Source organism: Podospora anserina, chromosome 4, assembly GCF_000226545.1.
Source record: "Podospora anserina S mat+ genomic DNA chromosome 4, supercontig 4".
NCBI classification, from domain to species: Eukaryota; Fungi; Ascomycota; class Sordariomycetes; order Sordariales; family Podosporaceae; genus Podospora; species Podospora anserina.
The window spans coordinates 1,727,018-1,745,523 of NW_001914850.1; the positions used below are offsets into that span (position 1 = coordinate 1,727,018).

The 18,506-nt window shown below is 52.4% G+C and overlaps 7 protein-coding genes across 7 annotated transcripts, besides 2 other annotated features; 3 read left to right on the top strand and 4 right to left on the bottom strand.

The window, feature by feature from the left end:
* Positions 1-918: 918 nt before the first annotated feature.
* On the top strand, positions 919-2,638 carry PODANS_4_6210 (uncharacterized protein; the record flags this gene model as incomplete). Its single annotated transcript, XM_001906187.1, has 4 exons — positions 919-1,224; positions 1,290-1,652; positions 1,706-2,530; positions 2,600-2,638. 4 exons carry the CDS (start codon positions 919-921, stop codon positions 2,636-2,638), a joined length of 1,533 nt encoding a protein of 510 aa, XP_001906222.1.
* Positions 2,639-3,750: 1,112 nt separating this feature from the next.
* Positions 3,751-5,378, bottom strand: PODANS_4_6200 (uncharacterized protein; the record flags this gene model as incomplete). Its single annotated transcript, XM_001906188.1, has 3 exons — positions 3,751-4,473; positions 4,526-4,690; positions 4,824-5,378. The coding sequence occupies 3 exons, from the start codon at positions 5,376-5,378 to the stop codon at positions 3,751-3,753; spliced, it is 1,443 nt and encodes a 480-aa protein (XP_001906223.1).
* A 2,263-nt stretch (positions 5,379-7,641) lies between these two features.
* Positions 7,642-8,804, top strand: PODANS_4_6190 (uncharacterized protein; the record flags this gene model as incomplete). The annotated part of the gene is made up of 4 exons (XM_001906189.1): positions 7,642-7,896; positions 7,954-8,018; positions 8,075-8,312; positions 8,385-8,804. 4 exons carry the CDS (start codon positions 7,642-7,644, stop codon positions 8,802-8,804), a joined length of 978 nt encoding a protein of 325 aa, XP_001906224.1.
* Positions 8,805-9,046: 242 nt separating this feature from the next.
* Positions 9,047-9,120, top strand: a tRNA (tRNA-Asn).
* A 570-nt stretch (positions 9,121-9,690) lies between these two features.
* Positions 9,691-9,762, bottom strand: a tRNA (tRNA-Glu).
* Positions 9,763-10,107: 345 nt separating this feature from the next.
* Positions 10,108-11,934, bottom strand: PODANS_4_6180 (uncharacterized protein; the record flags this gene model as incomplete). Its single annotated transcript, XM_001906190.1, has 1 exon — positions 10,108-11,934. The coding sequence occupies one exon, from the start codon at positions 11,932-11,934 to the stop codon at positions 10,108-10,110; it is 1,827 nt and encodes a 608-aa protein (XP_001906225.1).
* Positions 11,935-13,103: 1,169 nt separating this feature from the next.
* PODANS_4_6170 (uncharacterized protein) lies at positions 13,104-15,006 on the bottom strand (the record flags this gene model as incomplete). Its single annotated transcript, XM_001906191.1, has 3 exons — positions 13,104-14,450; positions 14,652-14,831; positions 14,884-15,006. 3 exons carry the CDS (start codon positions 15,004-15,006, stop codon positions 13,104-13,106), a joined length of 1,650 nt encoding a protein of 549 aa, XP_001906226.1.
* A 937-nt stretch (positions 15,007-15,943) lies between these two features.
* PODANS_4_6160 (uncharacterized protein) lies at positions 15,944-17,327 on the top strand (the record flags this gene model as incomplete). The annotated part of the gene is made up of 3 exons (XM_001906192.1): positions 15,944-16,032; positions 16,084-16,237; positions 16,293-17,327. The coding sequence occupies 3 exons, from the start codon at positions 15,944-15,946 to the stop codon at positions 17,325-17,327; spliced, it is 1,278 nt and encodes a 425-aa protein (XP_001906227.1).
* A 162-nt stretch (positions 17,328-17,489) lies between these two features.
* Positions 17,490-17,987, bottom strand: PODANS_4_6150 (uncharacterized protein; the record flags this gene model as incomplete). Its single annotated transcript, XM_001906193.1, has 1 exon — positions 17,490-17,987. One exon carries the CDS (start codon positions 17,985-17,987, stop codon positions 17,490-17,492), a length of 498 nt encoding a protein of 165 aa, XP_001906228.1.
* Between the last annotated feature and the right edge of the window lie 519 nt (positions 17,988-18,506).

Here is an 18,506-nt window from a genome sequence, read left to right on the forward strand (position 1 = left end):
CTCTTCAGCTCATGACGTGGGGTTTTCTTTCACCTTGACCCTTGTGCCACACCTCCTCCGCATCGCCCTATGGTGATTCAGAGCCACCTCCCCCCCCCCCCCCGGTATCTTTTCCCCAGGTCAGATCGAAAAAGTTGGGGTGGTGTGTGTCGTGTCAAGTTCAGCGTGACCACTGTTTCCGATTTGGGAAGGGAAAAGGCGGGTTTGGTTCCGTTCGGCTCCGCGATCCTTCGGAAAAACCCCCTCCCCCTCGTGCTGTCGTCATGGAGCACATCTTTTGAGAGATATCGTAGATGTTACCTATCCATCATCCCGAGTTGACGATTCCCGGGACACTCTTCAGCCATATACACTGCGCTAGTTCGGCACGGTCTGTCCTACATGCAATATCCTCCCGTGTATATCTGCTGGCCGTCGGGGATCGTCCGTTTGCAGGACCGCCATCCAGGGAAACTGTCTGATGGCGGGCAAGGACCAAAATAGATTAATTTCCCGAGGGACAGACACCCAGTTCATCACTGAGAGTGGTCGTTCGTCTTGCTACCCGGGTGAGGGGGTGGACAACCTTACTCCAACTCGGTTTCCAACCCCCCGGCCCCCCTGCCTGTTTCTTCGCCTTGACCTTGGACATTCTCGGCATTGAACGGCATGGGCGGCAGGTGTGTGTTTGGTGGTCAGGTAGGTAGTAGGTATGTGGGCTCAATTAGAGATTTTCCCGCGTGGCTATATACATTTATACATCATCACAACACCTTTTTTCTTCTTGTCTTTTACCTTTTCACTTTGTCATCATTTTTATTTTTTCTTTCGTTTAACTTCAACACCCTCTACTGTGATAGACCCCTCTTCAACAGGGCACACCATTTTCTTTTCGATCATTTCAGGTTAGGACATCACATGCCTACATAACACACAAGGATGATCACAGATCAGATAATACACCTCCTGGTCCAGCACTGGCCTGCGGTTCTTGTCACGGTCGTTCTCGCCTGGCTGGTCAAGAACAGGTATCACAATGGACTGAACAAATACCCGGGGCCGTTCCTGGCGTCGTTGACGGACTGGTGGAGGTTTTATGATGTCTACAGACGGAGACCAGAAAGGACGCAGATTGAACTGCACAAAAAGTACGGGCCGGTGGTGAGGTTGGGGCCGAACACACTCTCGTTTGCGGACCCGGAGGCGTTGAAAACGATTTACGGGTTGAATAAGGGATTTGTCAAGGTTTTTATCTCCTCGTCTTTTTCGTGACGAAGAAGGGGGGGAATATGTGCTGACAATTTGGCTAGTCTGATTTCTATGTCGTTCAACAATCAGTCGTCAAAGGGCACAGCCTCCCGTCCTTGTTCAGCACCACAGACAACGACTTCCACATGCAGTTCCGCCGGTGCGTCAACGGGGCGTTTGCCATGTCCCAGCTGGTGCAGTACGAGCCTTTTGTCGACAACACCACAAAGTTGTTCCTGAAGCAGACGGAGAAGCTGTACATTGACACCCCAAAGGCCTGTGACTTCACGCAGTGGCTGCAGTTTTACGCGTTTGATGTGATTGGGGAGATTACCTACAGCAAGAGGCACGGGTTCATTGAGAGGAACGAGGATGTGGATGGGATTGTGGCGTATCTCACCAAGCTATTCCTCTATGTCGCTCCTGTGTGTCCCCTTTTCTTTTCTGTCCACCAAGACTCGGTTCTGACGTGCTGCAGATCGGCCAAATCCCCCTGTTGGACAAGCTCTTCCTCAAAAACCCCCTCTACCTCAAGCTGGGCGAATGGGGCATCCTCGACACCACCTTTCCCGTCGCCAAGTTCGCCCGCGCAAGGATGGCGGAGCGGCTTCCCGAGCTGGAGTCGGCGTCACCTGAAACGAAACCTCTGCTGCCCACGTCGGAGAAGCCGCCGTTGGGAGTGAAATCCCCTGACCTCCTGTCCAAGTTCTTGGCCGCCAGGGAGAACAGACCTGACTTCATGACCGATACGCTGGTTCAGACAATGGCGGTGAGCATGGCTTTTGCGGGCTCGGAGACGACGGCCATTTCCCTGTCGGCGGTGTTTTACTTTTTGCACAAGACCCCGAGGGCGTTGGCGCGGTTGCTGAGGGAGATTGATGACGCTGCGAGGGAGGGGAGGTTTTCGGATTACGAGACTGGACTGGTGACCTGGCACGAGAGCCAGACGCTGCCTTTCCTTGATGCGTGCGTCAAGGAGGCTTTTAGGCTTCATCCTGCGCCTGGGTTGCCGATGGAGCGGATCGTGCCCGAGCCGGGGCTTGAAATTGCAGGACATTGGGTGAGGGGTGGGACAATTGTTGGGTGTAATGCTTGGGTTTTGCACAGAGATAAGAAAGTCTGGGGGGAGGATGCGGAGGAGTTCAGGCCGGAGAGGTGGGTGGATGAGACGGATGGGGAGAGGTTGAAGGGGATGAATGGGTGCATGCTGCAGTTTGGGATGGGGAGTCGGACGTGTATTGGGAAGAACATCAGCTTGTTGGAGATTTACAAGTTGGTACCGAGTATGTTGAGGAGGTTTGAGGTATGTTTTTCCTAATCAAAAGGAACGGGGAGCGAGTGTGGTGATGCTGACATGAAAAAAAAAAACAGATTCGATTTGATGATCCGAACTCGGAGTGGGAGATTGTGAATGCTTGGTTTGTGAAGCAGAATAATTTTATCACGAGGTTTAAGTTGAGGGAGTTGGTGAAGCCCGAGGGGAAGGCTTGAGTTTGGGGTTGATTGGATGGTTTGGGGGTTGGCTTGGGTTTGGAAGGGGGGTGTATATGGTTATGATCATGAAACAAATACCACTTATTCAAAAATCAGCACATGCATTTCTTTCTTCCTAGGCACTAAAGTTCAAACAAGTGTGTTCATCCAGGTGTTATCCTTGCAAACACTATATCCTCCCCCCGCCCCCGGAATGCCCGTCACCGAGTGGTATGTTGCCATCAATACTGGAACGTATCCCCATACGCTAGCAACTCCTCGTTTCTCCTCTCGGCATCCTTCTCAACGTAGGGACAACCCTCTTTCATGCGGTTCCCAATGTTGCTTACCTCAACTTTGGCAGGGCCAATGGTGTAATTATGGGGACCGGGGACACCGTAGTCGACGATCCGCATTGTCTGTCAGTACCTATATCGACGCCAGATTGATTGAGGGTTGGAAACAAGAGGCCTACCGCATTTTTTTTATCAATCTTCCACTTTTGAAAGTTGTCCGCACGCTTTGAGTGCGACCTCGATTTTCGTGCACATTGTGGATGGAATGTCTTTGGATTGGGTTGTTGGAGTTGATTGGAGTTTTCCGTGGTGAGCGAGGCACGCTGGCTGGGAAAGGCGGAGATAGGGAAGATTCAAAGGGATCCCATACGTGGTTGGCGTAAGTTGCGGCTCTCTGCCAAAGAGGACAAAGTCACCTTGGTTTCTGGGTTGCACATTGACACTTGACTGCCTGGCCATCAAGCTTCATTCTGGCACGATCCATATTGGACGAGTAGATCGAGACCGTGCGATGGTCTTTGAAACACAGGCTGGCTAACTAATGGTAGGCATAGTCCCAAGTCCATTTTCTCTGTTCCAAATTCTCTAGTCGTCACATCATGACTAACCACATGCCGCCTACCTACCTAGGTAACCAAGGACGAGAAGACACCCGTCACCAACCCCCACGCCACCTCTCCCTCCCTCGAACCATACACCCTAAGATTTCACCACCCCCCCAGATCAACTCATATTCATCCCAACCCTCACCCCCTCACCCCCTCACCCCCTCACCCAACGCCTCATGCCCCTCCAAGAGCCCACAAATCCTCCCCTCCCCATCCCACTTCGCCTTCACATCCCGCGGATCACCCCTCCCCTCCCCCCAAAACTTCCCCCCCGCCTTTCTAAACTGAAAGTCGGCATCCCCAAGATAACTCCCAGCAAGAGTCCCCTCCTGCTCCTCCAATCTGGCAAAAACATCCCTCACCCAGCCATCACACACCCCATCATCCTTCTCCTCCTCCCAAACAGCATACACAGAAAAATAATGATCAGATTGCATGCTAAGCATCATGTTCCCCTTCCATACCCTTCTCGAAGTAGGATTCATCGAGAACCACAGCGCGGTGCTCTGCTTTGTCGGAAGGGATGAAAACGCTGGGTCAAGCGCGGCAGCGACTTGTGCCGGGGAGAGGTCGTTGGAGAGGTAGGCGTTGTCTGAGCGGGTGCGGAAGCCGGGGGCGGCGTTGCCGGCTAGTTGGGCTGCGTATTCTTCTGGAAGGGAGGTAGGTTCGCAGAAGCGGCTGGGGTGGTTTGGGCTGGCGGAGGGGGGGCAGGGGAGGGAGGTGTGGATGGGGGTTAAGGCTGAAAGAGCGGCGGTGTGGGAGGGGGCAAAGGAGGTGAAGACTGCCGTGAGGGTTGGGGTGGGGGAGGATTGGGGGACAAAGGACGAGACGAGGACGATTTCGAGGGTTGGGGAGGCGGTTGGGGAGAGCTGTGGCGGGTGTCAGTGTGGGGAAGATCGAGAAGATGGGAAGAGAGGATACCTTGATCAACCACTCCAGCACCTCTTTAAACTTGGTGATATCAAAGAAATAAAGCGACTGCCACATCGGGAGCAGAGACAGAGTTTTCATATAAAACCTCGTCACGACAGCAGGAAACGCTGGCCCCGCACCCCGAGCAGCGTGAAACAAGTCTTTGTTTTTGGTCTCGTTTATGTGCAAGACTTCGAGCCCGGCCGTCACGACATCAACTCCCACCACATATTCACACGCCCAACCCCAGTTCTGTCGTTTGAATCAGCAAAAACAACATTCGAACAAGCCGGGCACCGTGACAAACCTTGCAATTCCACCCCATCCCCCCCTGCAGCAAAAAACCCCCCAACCCAACATCAGGACAATGACCCCCGGGAAACATCCTGCCCCCCTCCGCCAAAAACTCATTCAACCCCCCCGACGTCACAGCCGGACCACAGCTCACCACCCCTTCACCCATCTCGCGTTCCCATCTGATCGACCCAACCCCTCCCTCAAAGTCGATCATGTCCAGCAGGATCGAGTCATACCTAATCGACCAACAGGCCCAGCTGTGGCCCCCACTGCGGATGGCAATTCTCTTGTCTTTTTTCCTAGCAAAATCAACACACGCCACAACGTCAGAGACAGTCAGCGGCTTGCAATAGGCGTATGGGTGACGGGAGTGCTGCCAGCGGATGGTAGAGGAAGATAAATCGGGGCGGCGGTGGTTGAAGATGCGGGAGAAGATCAAAGAGTTGAACTCCGACTCTTGGGTGGCAGAGCGGAGGATGATCGGGGCCGGACTAGAACCGGAGCTGGGGTTGTTGACGGAGGGGGTCATGTTTGTGTCAGGAGCGGGGTCGGTTGCGTCGGGCATGATGTTTATGACAGGCAAGACACCTATTCTTGATTGTGAGGGGAGAGCACAAGGCAAACACAGTCCCGTCAAAGTAGGTGTTTATACTTGAAATCCTCAGCCAAGTCTTCTGAGCGAGGGAGGAGTGAACAGAACGAGTGGGATCGTTGGCATCAGACGTGGACCCCACTTGGTAGGGAGCTGCTCCCGAGTTGCGCACAACACATTGTGTTGCTCTTACAACATGATGCTATTTACGGTGTCATGAGTGGGTGGTTGATTGCGCGTCTTCTTGGACGAAAAGACCTCAGGGGTCGATCTGAGACATTGTGTGATTGAGATACCGACTAGATGGGGTCATATGCAAGGGGAGGAGCAATGGTGTCTCGGGGTGGGTGGGGTTAGGGTTAATAAAGGCGACTGCTGACCCCTGAACCTCTTTGTTGTGACGATCACGGGGGGTCAAGGGATGGATTTGGGATGAGCGGGCTTGTGGTGTAAGTCTGATGGTCTGCCCTGAGGCTGTTGGTTATCCAGGTCCACGCTAAGTGGTTTACGAGTATCTTATAAAAATACACGTGCCCTCTTAAAGCTTTAAAATATGCTAAAGTCAATGGCCTTCTTCAAAGCAGATAAGTCGATATGTATCAAACTCAATAGCACTTTTATACTAAACGCGCTTTTCTCCCAATTTAAACCATCTTTTTACGCTTAAAACCGATAAAGTTATGCTTTTGGCCTTTGAAAGTGTCCGTGTGAGTGTTCGATGACTTACTTGTAAGTGGGGACCGGGGACCGGGGACCTGGATAACGGCCACCGCTCTGAGTGAGTCGGCTGAGAAGGTCACGGGTATGAAAAAAGCAAGGCTTAAACCAAGGTACCTGGGTAGGTAGCCACATACCTTGATCTGGAGAGCAATTATTTTGCTGTTGAACTGATGTTTGATGTTCTAAGCCTTGCTGTCTTTGCAGCTAAACAATCAGGAAGCTATCATCTCAGTCCAACAGCCTGAGATCCGCAGCATTTCCGCCAGTGAGCTACGGTCTCCAGTTGTGTGCGTGCCATCCAGGATCTAAACATGTCCCGACTGTCCCAGATCAACTGAAGCTTCAACGCCCAGACAAAAAAACACTCCCATCACTTGGAGAAACAAGGTTCTAGACAATGCAGAAATTCATCAGAGCGTACACATGTTGAAGCCACAAATGATTAGCCTTTTGATCACCATGGACTTTTGAACATCTGAAGCACGACTTTACAGCTTCTGGATGAATTAGACCTTGAAATCTTCTCTTCTGCAAGTTCATCTGCTCAAAGACAAATCACCTAGGCAAGTCTACTGCGAGCAACAGATCCCAACACAACAACAAGCACCGGTTCTATCGCTAAACCCAGTCAGATTTACAACGTGCTTCAAAATCCCAAACTATCACTTCGAGTGCGGGCACTTTGCCCGCTGGACTTCAATGACCGAGACACATGCAGATCAACAACCTTTCCCCAACAACTAGCAACTCTCCCCTCATCACTGTCACCAATCAAACGCTCGAGGTAAACGACACAGCCCCCCCCGACACGCTGGCACCGCCAAGAGAAGGCTACAGCGAACCATGCAGGGGTCCTATGCAGGATTCTTGCGGCTCAAGCAGTAATACCTCCCATTCCACGGCCCAACTCTTGTCCGAGGTTGATAAACCTTTTACAAGGACGCGGGTCAGCTCTGGTCTTGGCACCAGGGAATAAGCCTCTTTTGGTCCTGTAATCTGGGGACGTGTGCCTGTGGCTGGCCGTTGGGCAGCAGGCGTTGACGCTACTGCAGAGGTTTATTTCCGCTTAAGCTATGAAGTAAGAGGCTTTTATGGTGGGTGGAGATGTAGGATTGGGTTCCTGGTAGCACGGCAGGCAGTGACCACTGACCGATGGGTTGGGCTGGACACCGACACGACTGGCTAGGGCGAGGCTCTGGGAGAATGGAACCATGGGAAAGTTCAGCTTTGAGGGGATGTGCGGAGTTGGACCCTTGTTTTTGGATGGGAAGGTCAGGGATTGTGCATATGGAGAGGGCACATGGGGCTGGGTGGTTTGGGTGAGTGATGGAGGGTAGGGACTTTGGGGAAGAAGTGATAAAGAGACGCGCCCTCGGGTTCTTGAGCTGGGTGGTTCTCGTCTCGTTCTTCTGTTTCACTGGTGCGGTTCCTGCTTTCCAAGCCGCCAGCGAATCTCATAGCTACCACATCTCTATTCGGCACGGCATAGAAGACTCCAAGGACAACAACCGCCAACATGCTCGTCGGACAGACTACCGTTCGCGCCCTCCTCAGCGGCATTGCCATGAACCACCTCGAGATGGTCCCCGAGACGTCTCCCAACCCGGGCGGTCTCAGATTCTTGAGGTTGACCAGACAGACCGGCACATGCAGATCAGGAGAGAAGTGGTGTTTGGATGGGTGCATTCCGCTCAGCGGTGTCTGCTGCATATCACGAGGCACATATTGCGATGCTGGTTACTACTGCATGGCTGTTTCTGGGTGCTGCCGGGTATGTTGACTTTTTATTGTACAATGACTTACGAAGTGATACTGACGAAGACCATAGGAGGGACGAACATGCAGCGGCGTCGGTGGGACTTGCGATCCGGGGGAAGTGATGTGCAATAGGGGGTATGTTCTTATCTTTATCTCACACTTGATATGTTTATTTAACCTTTCTTCAACAGATGCATGCCCTCTAGTGGTGTCTGCTGCCCAGGCGGAGGCTATTGCGATGCCGGTTACGAATGCACAACAACCAACACATGCCGACGCGCTGGCAGTGGTGGTGGAGGAAGCAGTGGTGGCGGTTCTAGCGGAGGGAGCACCACAACCTGCGGTGCTGGACGCAAGAGATGTGACACTGGCTACTGCATCCCTGAAGATGGGACGTGCTGCAACAGAGGAACTGGACGTTACTGCGAGGTACGTATGCTCTCTTCTAACCCCTATCCAGTTTCCAGTTGGTCGAACGTTTAACTAAGTCCTTGATGTCAGGATGGCTACTACTGCCTCACAGGAAGTGGCTGCTGCAGAGACGGAAGAACGTGCCGACCAAACACGTCTCTCACAGAGGACCCTATCACGTTCACCACGCCCACTACCACGTCGACTCCAAGGGCTCTTCCAACCCCCGATGGCGAAGACGATGTTGACAGCGGAGCACCGGAGCCAACTGCTAGTTTTGGTGGAATTGATGACCTGATCGATGCCACCACAACCACCACCACAAGCCCAACAGCCACAGGGACTCTTCCGATCCCGCCTGCCATCACCAACGCTCTTCCCGGAGGCGGGAATGGTAACGATAATGTTAATGGTAATGGAGGAACTGGCGCCGGTATCAGATCGGTGGAGGTACCCCTGGCAGGGTGCGTCATGGGTCTGATGGTAGGTGTGTTTGGTCTGCTGCTTTAAGCACATGCAACCCAACTCATTATTACCCTCAATGTTTATACGAGACGAAGACGGATAGATACCAGTTCATATCTTTCTTTCGTGCTTCAGGTAGCCTAATACTAGTAAAATAATTTTGCTCTGGCTTTGTCGGACAGCGCAGAGGACCACCCCCTTTCCACCCCTATTGTGATATCATAACAGACAAGAAGAGCAGCAATAATATAAGGGCTGCATCTGACTGCAAACAACATTGCAAGATATCCTCTGTGGCGCAATTGGCTAGCGCGTCTGACTGTTAATCAGGAGGTTGGAAGTTCGAGCCTTCCCGGAGGAGTTCTGATATCTTTTTCTCTGGCTCTACCTGACAATATGAAGATTGAAGTTATTTGGTGGGGAAACCATAACTTTTTGGCTGTTGGTGGTCAGTTTTTTTGCAGATGGTGCGGATTCTGTCTGCTCTGCTCAAAGTGAGGCTATTCCCAGCACCATACCTCTCAACTTTTTCTTGGCTTTCCAATGTTGACCCAAGCGGGTTTTTAACTGCGGGTATCCTTGTTTGAAACTCGCAAGCAGATGAGATTGGAATGAAGTGACTTAATCCAGGATAATGAATGGTCATATACAGGCTGTCAAAAAAAAGATGAAATGCATCTTTCCATGTCAAATTGAAGTAGTCCTGCATCTTGATTCTTGAGTCTGTTGAAGAAAGAACGATCGAATGCAGAGAAGTGGAGCCCACATGGAGTGGGACCGTCTGTCGCAGAAAAGAAGAGAACGGAACGAACGCACCTTGTCTTTCGCAAAGGAGGAAGGAACAAGTGCATGATCACAAAACTTTATGAGAAAGGGGGCAAAACGCCAAAAACAAACATCGCCAGCACACACTGCAAAAGATGTTGGCGAACTCCGGTACGGGGAATCGAACCCCGAGCTTCGCGGTGAAAACGCGATATGTTAACCGTTACACTATACCGGATTCAGCGGTGAATCGCTTGTTGTTGATGAGAGCGTGGGAATCATGCCACATGTATTCCCCCTCACGAAACGAAGCCAAAGTCAAAAGCACAGGAGAGAGGTGCCAGGGTCTTGTTTCAAATATATCTTCTCGTAAGGTGGTGGTGGACTTTTCAAGACTACACAGCAAATTCGAGGGAGCTTCTTATGTAACTGTCCAATCTCAAGGCTCTGGGAAGAGAATGAAAACATACGTGCATCTACCAAACCATTGAAGATTCTATTTAAAAACTACAGTGACAGATATGCACCCTTCAGCGCTCACTCGTGGTCCGCAGACCTTTCGGTCAATGCATCACCAAGGTGCTCAAGGGGAGACACGACAACCTTCCTGAATCTGCTGCATTTTGCTCCCTCGAAAGTATTGACACTTCCAAAGCCTTCTCCCCACGTTAGATTTGGACCTATCTCGTCTGTATCTAGACAGGTCAAACACGCAGCCACAATTTGAGCGTACCTTTCCCCCATATACACTGGTAGCTCCCTCCTCGCAATCTCCACTAGGTTCTGGTTGACGACGACTGCCTTCGTAGTTTTCTTCTTCTATGTTTATGCCGGCAGCTTTCCCCAGCGCACTCGGTTTCAACCTGCCATCTTTCAGCACCGAAAATGACCTCCACAGCCCAATCTCAAGGAGGCAAACGCCCATGCTGTAGATATCGTGGCCCATTTTGGCGGTTGCTTCGGTCCGACCGTGTTGTTCGGGGTGTCGATAGACATCTCTCGTCCAATCTTGAGGAAAGTTGCCGAGGGGACCGCCGTGGTGCACAACGTGTTGCCAATGAGTGAGATACAGACTGCCAAATCCGGGCGGTGCGTGGGCGTTTGATACCTCACAGCTGAGAGCGACCGAGTCCTTCTTGCTTGCCATCTTATCCTGTTCGTCACGAACCGAGTCAGGCAAGTCCTCCAAGCTGTCGTTTGACCGGGATCCCGGCCAGATAGCCCCTTTTCCCTTCACTTTCCGCGGTACGTTGCGTTTCCGTAAGCTTTGTTGACTGCTCTTCCGTGTAGCCGCCCTGTTACCCGCACCTCTGTCTCTGGACCTCCTATCCTCGATATCCTCTCTGTCCCTTTTTCTTGCACTGAAGCTCATTGTTCTTTTGATGGTTGTGCCAATTTCCTTGATACCCGTACCAACCCGGTTGATGCCTTGCTTCAAGGTGTTGCGTCTGGCAAGTCCCCCCCCCGGTGGTGCAGCTGCCTCGGGCGGCTCGGGCGGCGCCGGTACCTCTGAAACCCGCGTTCCGTCAGAGGTGAGAAACAGAATGGTGTCGCTGCGGATAGAACAGTGCGCAGCTAACCCATCGGAATGGACCTTGAGTACCGCTTTCGCGAGCTGGAGTGCCAGGGAGAACCGCGCCTCGAGGGACACTTTCTTGCTGTCGATCAGCTTCCTCAAGGTTTGTCGATCTTTCGAGTCCTTAGGAAGTAAATAGATCACCCTGTACCCATCAAAACCAATACAGGGCAGAACTCCCCGCAAAAAGTCCGTGTTCTCCAAGTTGTCGGACGTCCACCACAGTCTCGTGGCAACGTGTCTGGCGAGCGCTGTTGGCTTTGAAGAGCCTCTGTAGGTTCCCGCAAAGACTCGCACCGGATGATCGGAACGATAACTCGGGGGCAGCACCGCCATGGTGGAATACCCCCTTGGCCCCAAGTCTTGCTCTTCATGACCCTGGTGTAAAATAAGTTTGAATTCACGTCCGTGGTTGAGCGGCTTCAGCTTGAGAGTGTGCATGGCGAGATTGACGATGCTCTGTAGGTTGTCGATCCCACCATTTATGGTCTCAAATTCGTTCATGACTGTGGTTTCTAACCCAGTTGCCCACTGCACGCGCAGGATCGTCTTGTTTTTCTGTTGCGGATCCGGCACCAATCCAATAGCCTTATCGAGCTTGCTGTGGAGCTCTGTTATGGCGCTTCGAATAGTCGCTATGTCGTTACTGGCGAAGTTGTTTTGGTAGCTGTTCAAACCGCGACGCAAGAGTTTCAGCCTCATGGTTTCAAGTTGGCCGTCAAAAAGACGCATTGTGGCAGCCGCTTCTTCAGCCCCCGCGTAACTGTTGACAAAACTGCGAAGCCTTTCGGCCAGGCTGATAGAAGCGTCAATGGCCCCCAGAATGTCAGTCATGATAACGAAGGTTGGGCTGCTCCTGCGCGGTTGGTGTGTAAAGTGATCAACGGGCCAAAAGCTGAGCTGTTGGGAGACAAATCCTCAAGCGGCCGGAGTCCGGACATCTTATCAGCTCCCAGCAACCCAACAACAGAACCTCTAGGTGGGGAACAAGTGCCTTCCTTGTTGACGTGGCCGGGAGAAAAGAGAATAATGCATGCAAGGCTCTGACCAAAAATGCAGCCAACCCCCCTTTTGGTCACCACAACCAATCGCGGACACAGTCCAAATCTCTTGGTTGTACGATGGCTGCAGATTCAGTGTCTTGAACAACCGGTGATATCCATTTCTTCCTCTCGCGCCATTGACATACTGACATACACCACAACCTCAAGGGTCCCAAAAGGTAGCAACGCGGAACTTGGCGCTGACCAGTGACCTCAGCCTATCGCGGCTACAGTTATCTGAATAGATTGCTCAATGAGTTGACACAAGTGGTTGTAGTTGAGGAAACATGGAAAAGACGAAAGGAAAGGAAAGGCAAGGCAGCCAGTTGCTGTGAAATTCACATATGTTGAGGTTGGCCATATTGGCCTAAGACAGAGCTATTCAAAAGAGTGTACGTACCGCACCCACAAATATCCTTCATTTTTGGACGAGATTTGATTCTTGAAAATTAACACCTCATCAAAACTTTCTCGCACAAAGTCTGCCTTGTCGCCGCACTGTTGGTTGGTGTAACATGAAAGGGGTGACCGTGAACCGGCTTTCATGGGTCCCTCAGTGTCCGGTTGTAGCACAAGATTTCCCAGTCTGCCTCGAGTAGACGAACCCCAAAATTCTATGGCTTGCTGCTGCTTTGGGAATAATTTTAGCGTGAAAGAAGGCGAAAGCAGGCCAATCAAAAGCCGTTCCGTGCCCCCGGCCTCGACGTCGCCGGCGCCGGACCCTCTGCAACGCCAACAAGGCCGGAGAGACGGGAAGTGAAAAGAAATTAAATGGCTAATTTCCAGTATCATCAGAGAAAGGAGGAGACTTGAAACCTAGCAAGTACATATCTCATACTCAGCGGGGGGGACTATTGGGCATAGTGTCTCCAGTGAGCAATGTTAATTCCTACTCTTCCACAGATATCCTCACAGCAACTAACCTCCTCAAACACTACATCGCACTTCTTCCACCCAACGTCACTCCTCCTCCTCCTCCTCCACCACCTCCACCCCCTGAAACCTCTCCCCAGCAAACCACTCCACCGCAAACCAAAACTCTTCCAAACCCCCCTCAAACCCCTCCTTCAGCGCCTGCACCACACTCCTCTCCCCCTCCTCCCTCAACTCCTGATCATCCACAAACCCCAACCCCTCCGCAATAAGCACCCACGCGGCCGGCGAAGGCGGGTACCCAACCTCCACAACCTCAGACCACAAATCCCAACAGTCCACCTCCCGCCCAAACACCGTCACAGTCTCGCTCGGTTCAGGTAGTTCATTAAACTCACTAAACATACGCCTTAACTCCAACCAGGACTCCCTCGAGGTTATCAACCCATTCATGTTCTTCCGTGATCGAATCCTAGCTTGCTCGAGCTCTTTCTGCTGCGCAGGCGTCGGAGCCTGCGGTGTTTCCGCTACTGCGGCAGACACCTGAGTTGAAAAGGCAGGGCTGTCGATATTGGGGGCAGAGACTTGCGTTAGGAACCCAGAAGAGGTCTCATTTGTCGCCGGCGGTAGTGGTGTACTGCTAGAAGCACCCGCTGTTCTCTCGGATTGCCCGCCTTGAGTAGGTTTTAGCGGGGTAGACGCCCCTTTCCGTGCCTTTTCCGCTCGAATCCGCTTCAGCTTTCGTTTCAGCTCCTCTTTCTGGCTGCCTGATGGCAATGGTGGCGACGATGCCGCACTGGCAGCTCGGGGTTGTTTCTCCCGCTCTTCCACACAGCTTGAGGCCTGGGCCTGGCCTGCTGTACTCGTTTGGCTGGTTGACTTGGCTTGTTTTGCAGCTTTGGCCTCCGCCATCTTTCTCTTTTTTTCCCGGAGTGCCTCATATTTTTCCTTGTCTTTCTGGCTCAATTCCAGTTGCGTCGTGGGCGGTGCCGTGGGCGTGCGGGACGGAACAGTATCACTGGCGGTAGACTTCCGCGGTCGCTTTGCTGGCGGCAGCTCATCGCCGGAGCCAGAATCCCTTCGTTTCGACAAGGTCTTGACGTATCGATTCCGCCACGACTGCCAGGTATGATGTGGGTACTGTTCTTCCAGCTCTTTGTATGCATTCTGCCCAGACTCTGACCCTTGCCACCTATCCAGATGCTGAAGCAGAATCTCATCATCTTGCTTTGTGAATTCCCTCCTCTTAGCCGACTTCTTTCCGACAGTCGACGATGCAGTCGATGGCGGTGCAGCTCGTGCATCACTTGACGATTTAGACTTGACTAGCGTCGGGATGGGAGGCGGAAGCGGGTGGACAGACTGTTGTGGTGGGAGGTGTAAAAGTTTCTCAACGTATCGTGACCGCCAGGACTGGTAAGTGTGGTGAGGGTACTAGAAACGGATAGTCAGAAACACCCGCTATTTGTGGTCAACGAGCCGTCGTACCTTTGCAGCCAGTTCTCGATAGATGGCATTGCCCTTGATGCTCTCCCCGGCCTCTTCCTTCTGCCTGATCCAGCTCAGGAGCATCTGATCATCTTTCGGTGTGAAGGGGGTTTTCGTACCCTTCTTGACGGGAGCAGAAGAGCCGACTGGAGTCGCAGTTGGAACAGCAACAAGATACTCCTCCTTGTTGACAATTTCCCCCTTGGAAACGCAATCCTCGACAAATTTGGAAGAGACAGCACCAGCCGGAGCACCACGTGTAATGAGATAGTCCCAGATCAGCACATCGGCAAACTTCTCCATTTCTACGATTTTGCCGCCATTGTTCTGTGTCATCTGTTAGTCTTTGTCAACCACAGCTGGTGGTGGAAACATCTACCTTGATCTTTCCAAGAACCTCACTGCGAAGAGGCAACCGCCTGGATACGAAGAACTTGAGACCATTGAACAGAGTACCCTCGTAACATCCATTGACCCCCTCGTAGACAATTGGTTGTGGCATGGCAGCGGGGTGGCGGCTAACCCTAACCCTTCAGGGTTGTCGCTTACGAGACTGTGGTGCGCGATGCAGCTATGCAATTGGAGGGGCCGCTGATCGCTCAGAGCACCATGGGAGATCCCCTATTCCACTGTATATGATGGCCGAAGTGGTGTAGCAGAGTCGAACAAGCAGTCTTGAGGGTGAGGAGTTGCGAGCAGTTGGTCGTCGTCAAAGACCCGATGTGGAAGTGACCAGGGTTAATTGTGGCGCCGAGCGATTCGCAAGCCAAGTGTCTGCGCTTTCTGTCCCTCGGCTTGAATATTATTGACACTGCTTCGGTTGTAGAGAAATGGGTGATCAGTTGCAAGTAATCCAGTAGAATCACGTCGCCAAAAAGCTGTCGATGGTTGGGTTATTGAACGAAGTTGCTTTTTTTCCGTTTATTCATGCTATCTGTCGGCACGCGTCAAGTTGGGGTGTCGCGCAATCACGAGACGTTGGAAGTGGGGGTGTCAAAAGGTCAAAGAAAAACGGGGCTTCTTGAACAAGCTGGGTTTCTTAGGATTGCTGATGTAAGCACCGCTTCTTGTGCCTACAGCTCATTGAGGCCTCGTTTTCAACTCGTTCTCACGACTCGAACCGGTGGACTTGAGAATGAGAACGGAAAATAAGAATCGCGGCTTTGTCTTGACATCTTATATATATATATATATACATATATATATTATCGTGCTCTTATTCCTTTAAACTTTTTCGAGATTCCTCTTTGCGCCGCCAAGTTCAGCTCCACACAACGCCGCTCGCTCACTCATCCGTAAGGGACACAACCAACGTCCGCCGTTTGAAGCTGACCACCATGGGTTGTATTCCATCCACATAACACCCAAAAATGCAATAAAGTCTCCTGTTTCATTATTCATTAATAATAATCAAGAGGGGTGCTCAACTCGGCGTCAAAATGGGCGTCATCGCAACGGTGGCTACTGTGGTGTTGGCCATCTCATTCATGGTCTTTGTCACCTTTTTTGGCCGACTACCAGCACTCAGGTAAGACACCCCAGACTGTTGACCAAGTACCATCTCTAATACATACCCCAGAGGCACACCAATATCATGGCTTCACAAAGTAATATGGGTCCACTTCCCGAACGTCCTCAAATCCATCGACCGCCGTGTCACCGGCGGCCGAATCTCCCCAGCTTGTGTCCGCTTCGGGAATTACATGATGTACGACCGACATCCATCCGTCCTGGTACGCCCCCCCCTTTTCACCCCTCTTGTGCTGGTTTCTCACTAACCCCCCGCAGATATTCTTCCTCCTCCTCCTCTCCATAGGCGAAATCCTCTACCTCCCCACCGCCTGGCCTCAACTCACCCCCCTCGTCAAACTCACCGGCACCATCTCCATCATCCTCCCTTACCTCTTCCTCTACCTCGCCGCCTTCACCGACCCAGGGTACATCACCCCCGCCAACCACCCCCAGGAGATGTCCCGCTACCCCTACGACTTCACCCTCTTCCACCCAGGCAACGAATGCCACACCTGCCACCTCCTCAAACCAGCCCGAAGCAAGCACTGCTCCGTCTGCAAGCGCTGCATAGCCAAAAACGACCACCACTGCATCTTCATCAACAACTGCGTCGGGGCCAACAACCAGCACTGGTTCATCTTGCTTCTTCTCTCCACAGCCGTGCTGACGGCGTACGGCGGTATTCTGGGCGTCTATCTCATGGCCAAAAGAATGAACTTTTTCTTTCCCTACTGGGCGTTGTTGCCTTGGAACGCCAATAAAGGGGAGGGCATGCCGCTGAAAGACTGGCTCGTCATATGGTCGTGGGGTTTCCAGAACCAGGTCGGCATGGGGGCGGTTACCTTGCTGGCGGGGCTGACGTCACCGTTGGTTTGGGGACTGTTGGGGTATCACGCCTGGCTTGTCTATTGCGGGACGACCACGAACGAGAGTATGAAGTGGAGCGATTGGAGTTATGAGATGAGGGAGGGGTTTGCGTACAAGAGGAAGATGCACGGGCAGAGGCAGAAGGACCTGAAGGTCGAGCCGGCGTGGACGAGGTGGCCGGCGGAGACGGAGCAGATTTTGGTCAGGACCGAGAGCGGGCAGTGTCCGGCGGAGGATGACCAGACGCTGCCCGGGTATGGGCCGTGGGAGGCGGTTTGGGGGTTGAAGGATGTGGAGAATTTGTATGACATCGGGTTTTGGGATAATTTGGTGGATGTGTTGATGCCGGGGTACAATTTTCGCGATGAGCCGAGTGGGAAGAGACAGAGGGGTGGGCTGAGGCAGAGGAAGAAGAGGAGGGCGAGGAGGATATACTTGGCTTGAGACGGGCTGGTGGTGGTTTGCATAGCGCCGGTTGAGTAGCTAAGCTCCTGGGGGTTAAAATTTCTTGATCCAAAATTCCCTGGGTATCAAATCTACATCTATCCCAAACTCTCTTGCACACACCCACATATGATAATACTACAGTACATAATAAATACACCCTCAAAACGACGGATGAAGCCTCTTCTTCGGCCTCGCCTTCTCCCTCTCCATCAGCGCCTCAATATCATCAAACGAAACAATCTCGGGCTCCTCCTGCTCCACCTCCACCACCTCCTTCTTCCCCTTTCCGACCGCGACATCCAACCCCGGCACCACAATCTTCCTCTTATCCTCCACCAATCCAGCCAACCTGCAAATCGCCCACCTAGCCGTCTCAACGCCCAACCCCCCATTCCTCGGATCGCCCGCCCCCGTAACCCAAACCTCCCTCTCCCACCCCTTGTCTCCTCCCTCCAACCAAGTCAAACTCCTCCTCTCCGCTCTCCTCAGTTCCTTCCAAACCCCCACCAAAACCTCCCCTATCCTCTCCTCCGCCCCCCCTTTTCCCTCCCCATTTTGTTTCCTCTGCTCCACCACCGCCGCATCAACAACCTTATCCCCCTTGGTGAGCACAACCACAGTCCTAACATCATGATCCCTCAAGTTCCCCAACACCATCCTATCCTGCTCTTTAACCCCGGTCTCGGCATCAATCAGCACCACCGCCCCCTTGAGCATCTGCATTTACGCCAAATATTTCTGAATCTCCACCCCCCAGTCCTTTTTGGACCCCAAGCCATAACCAGGCATGTAAACCATTATAAGGGCGTATCTCCTCGGCTTCTCCCGTTGCATATACTCCTTTTGCGCCTCCCTCCTCGCTTGTAGTGTCGCTCCCTTCAAAACGGCTTCTATTTTGGCTTTGATCTCTTCAAGCGCGGAAGGGGGTTCGGGGGGTGGGGTGCAAAAACCGTAGCCGTTGAGGGTGAATGTAAAGCATGCTTTAAGGGAGGTTATAGCGCTTATTTGTTTTCGCGCAACAACTCAATGGATGTAACGGGCGGATGCGCCGAGAAGGCAAGAAAGGGCGTTGATTAGAGTTGATTTTACGACGTTGGAGCGGCCGATGAGGCAGATTTAAGGGGTGTGGGTGTTGAATGGAAATTAGAGGAATATGCCAGCGGAATAGAGGAATTT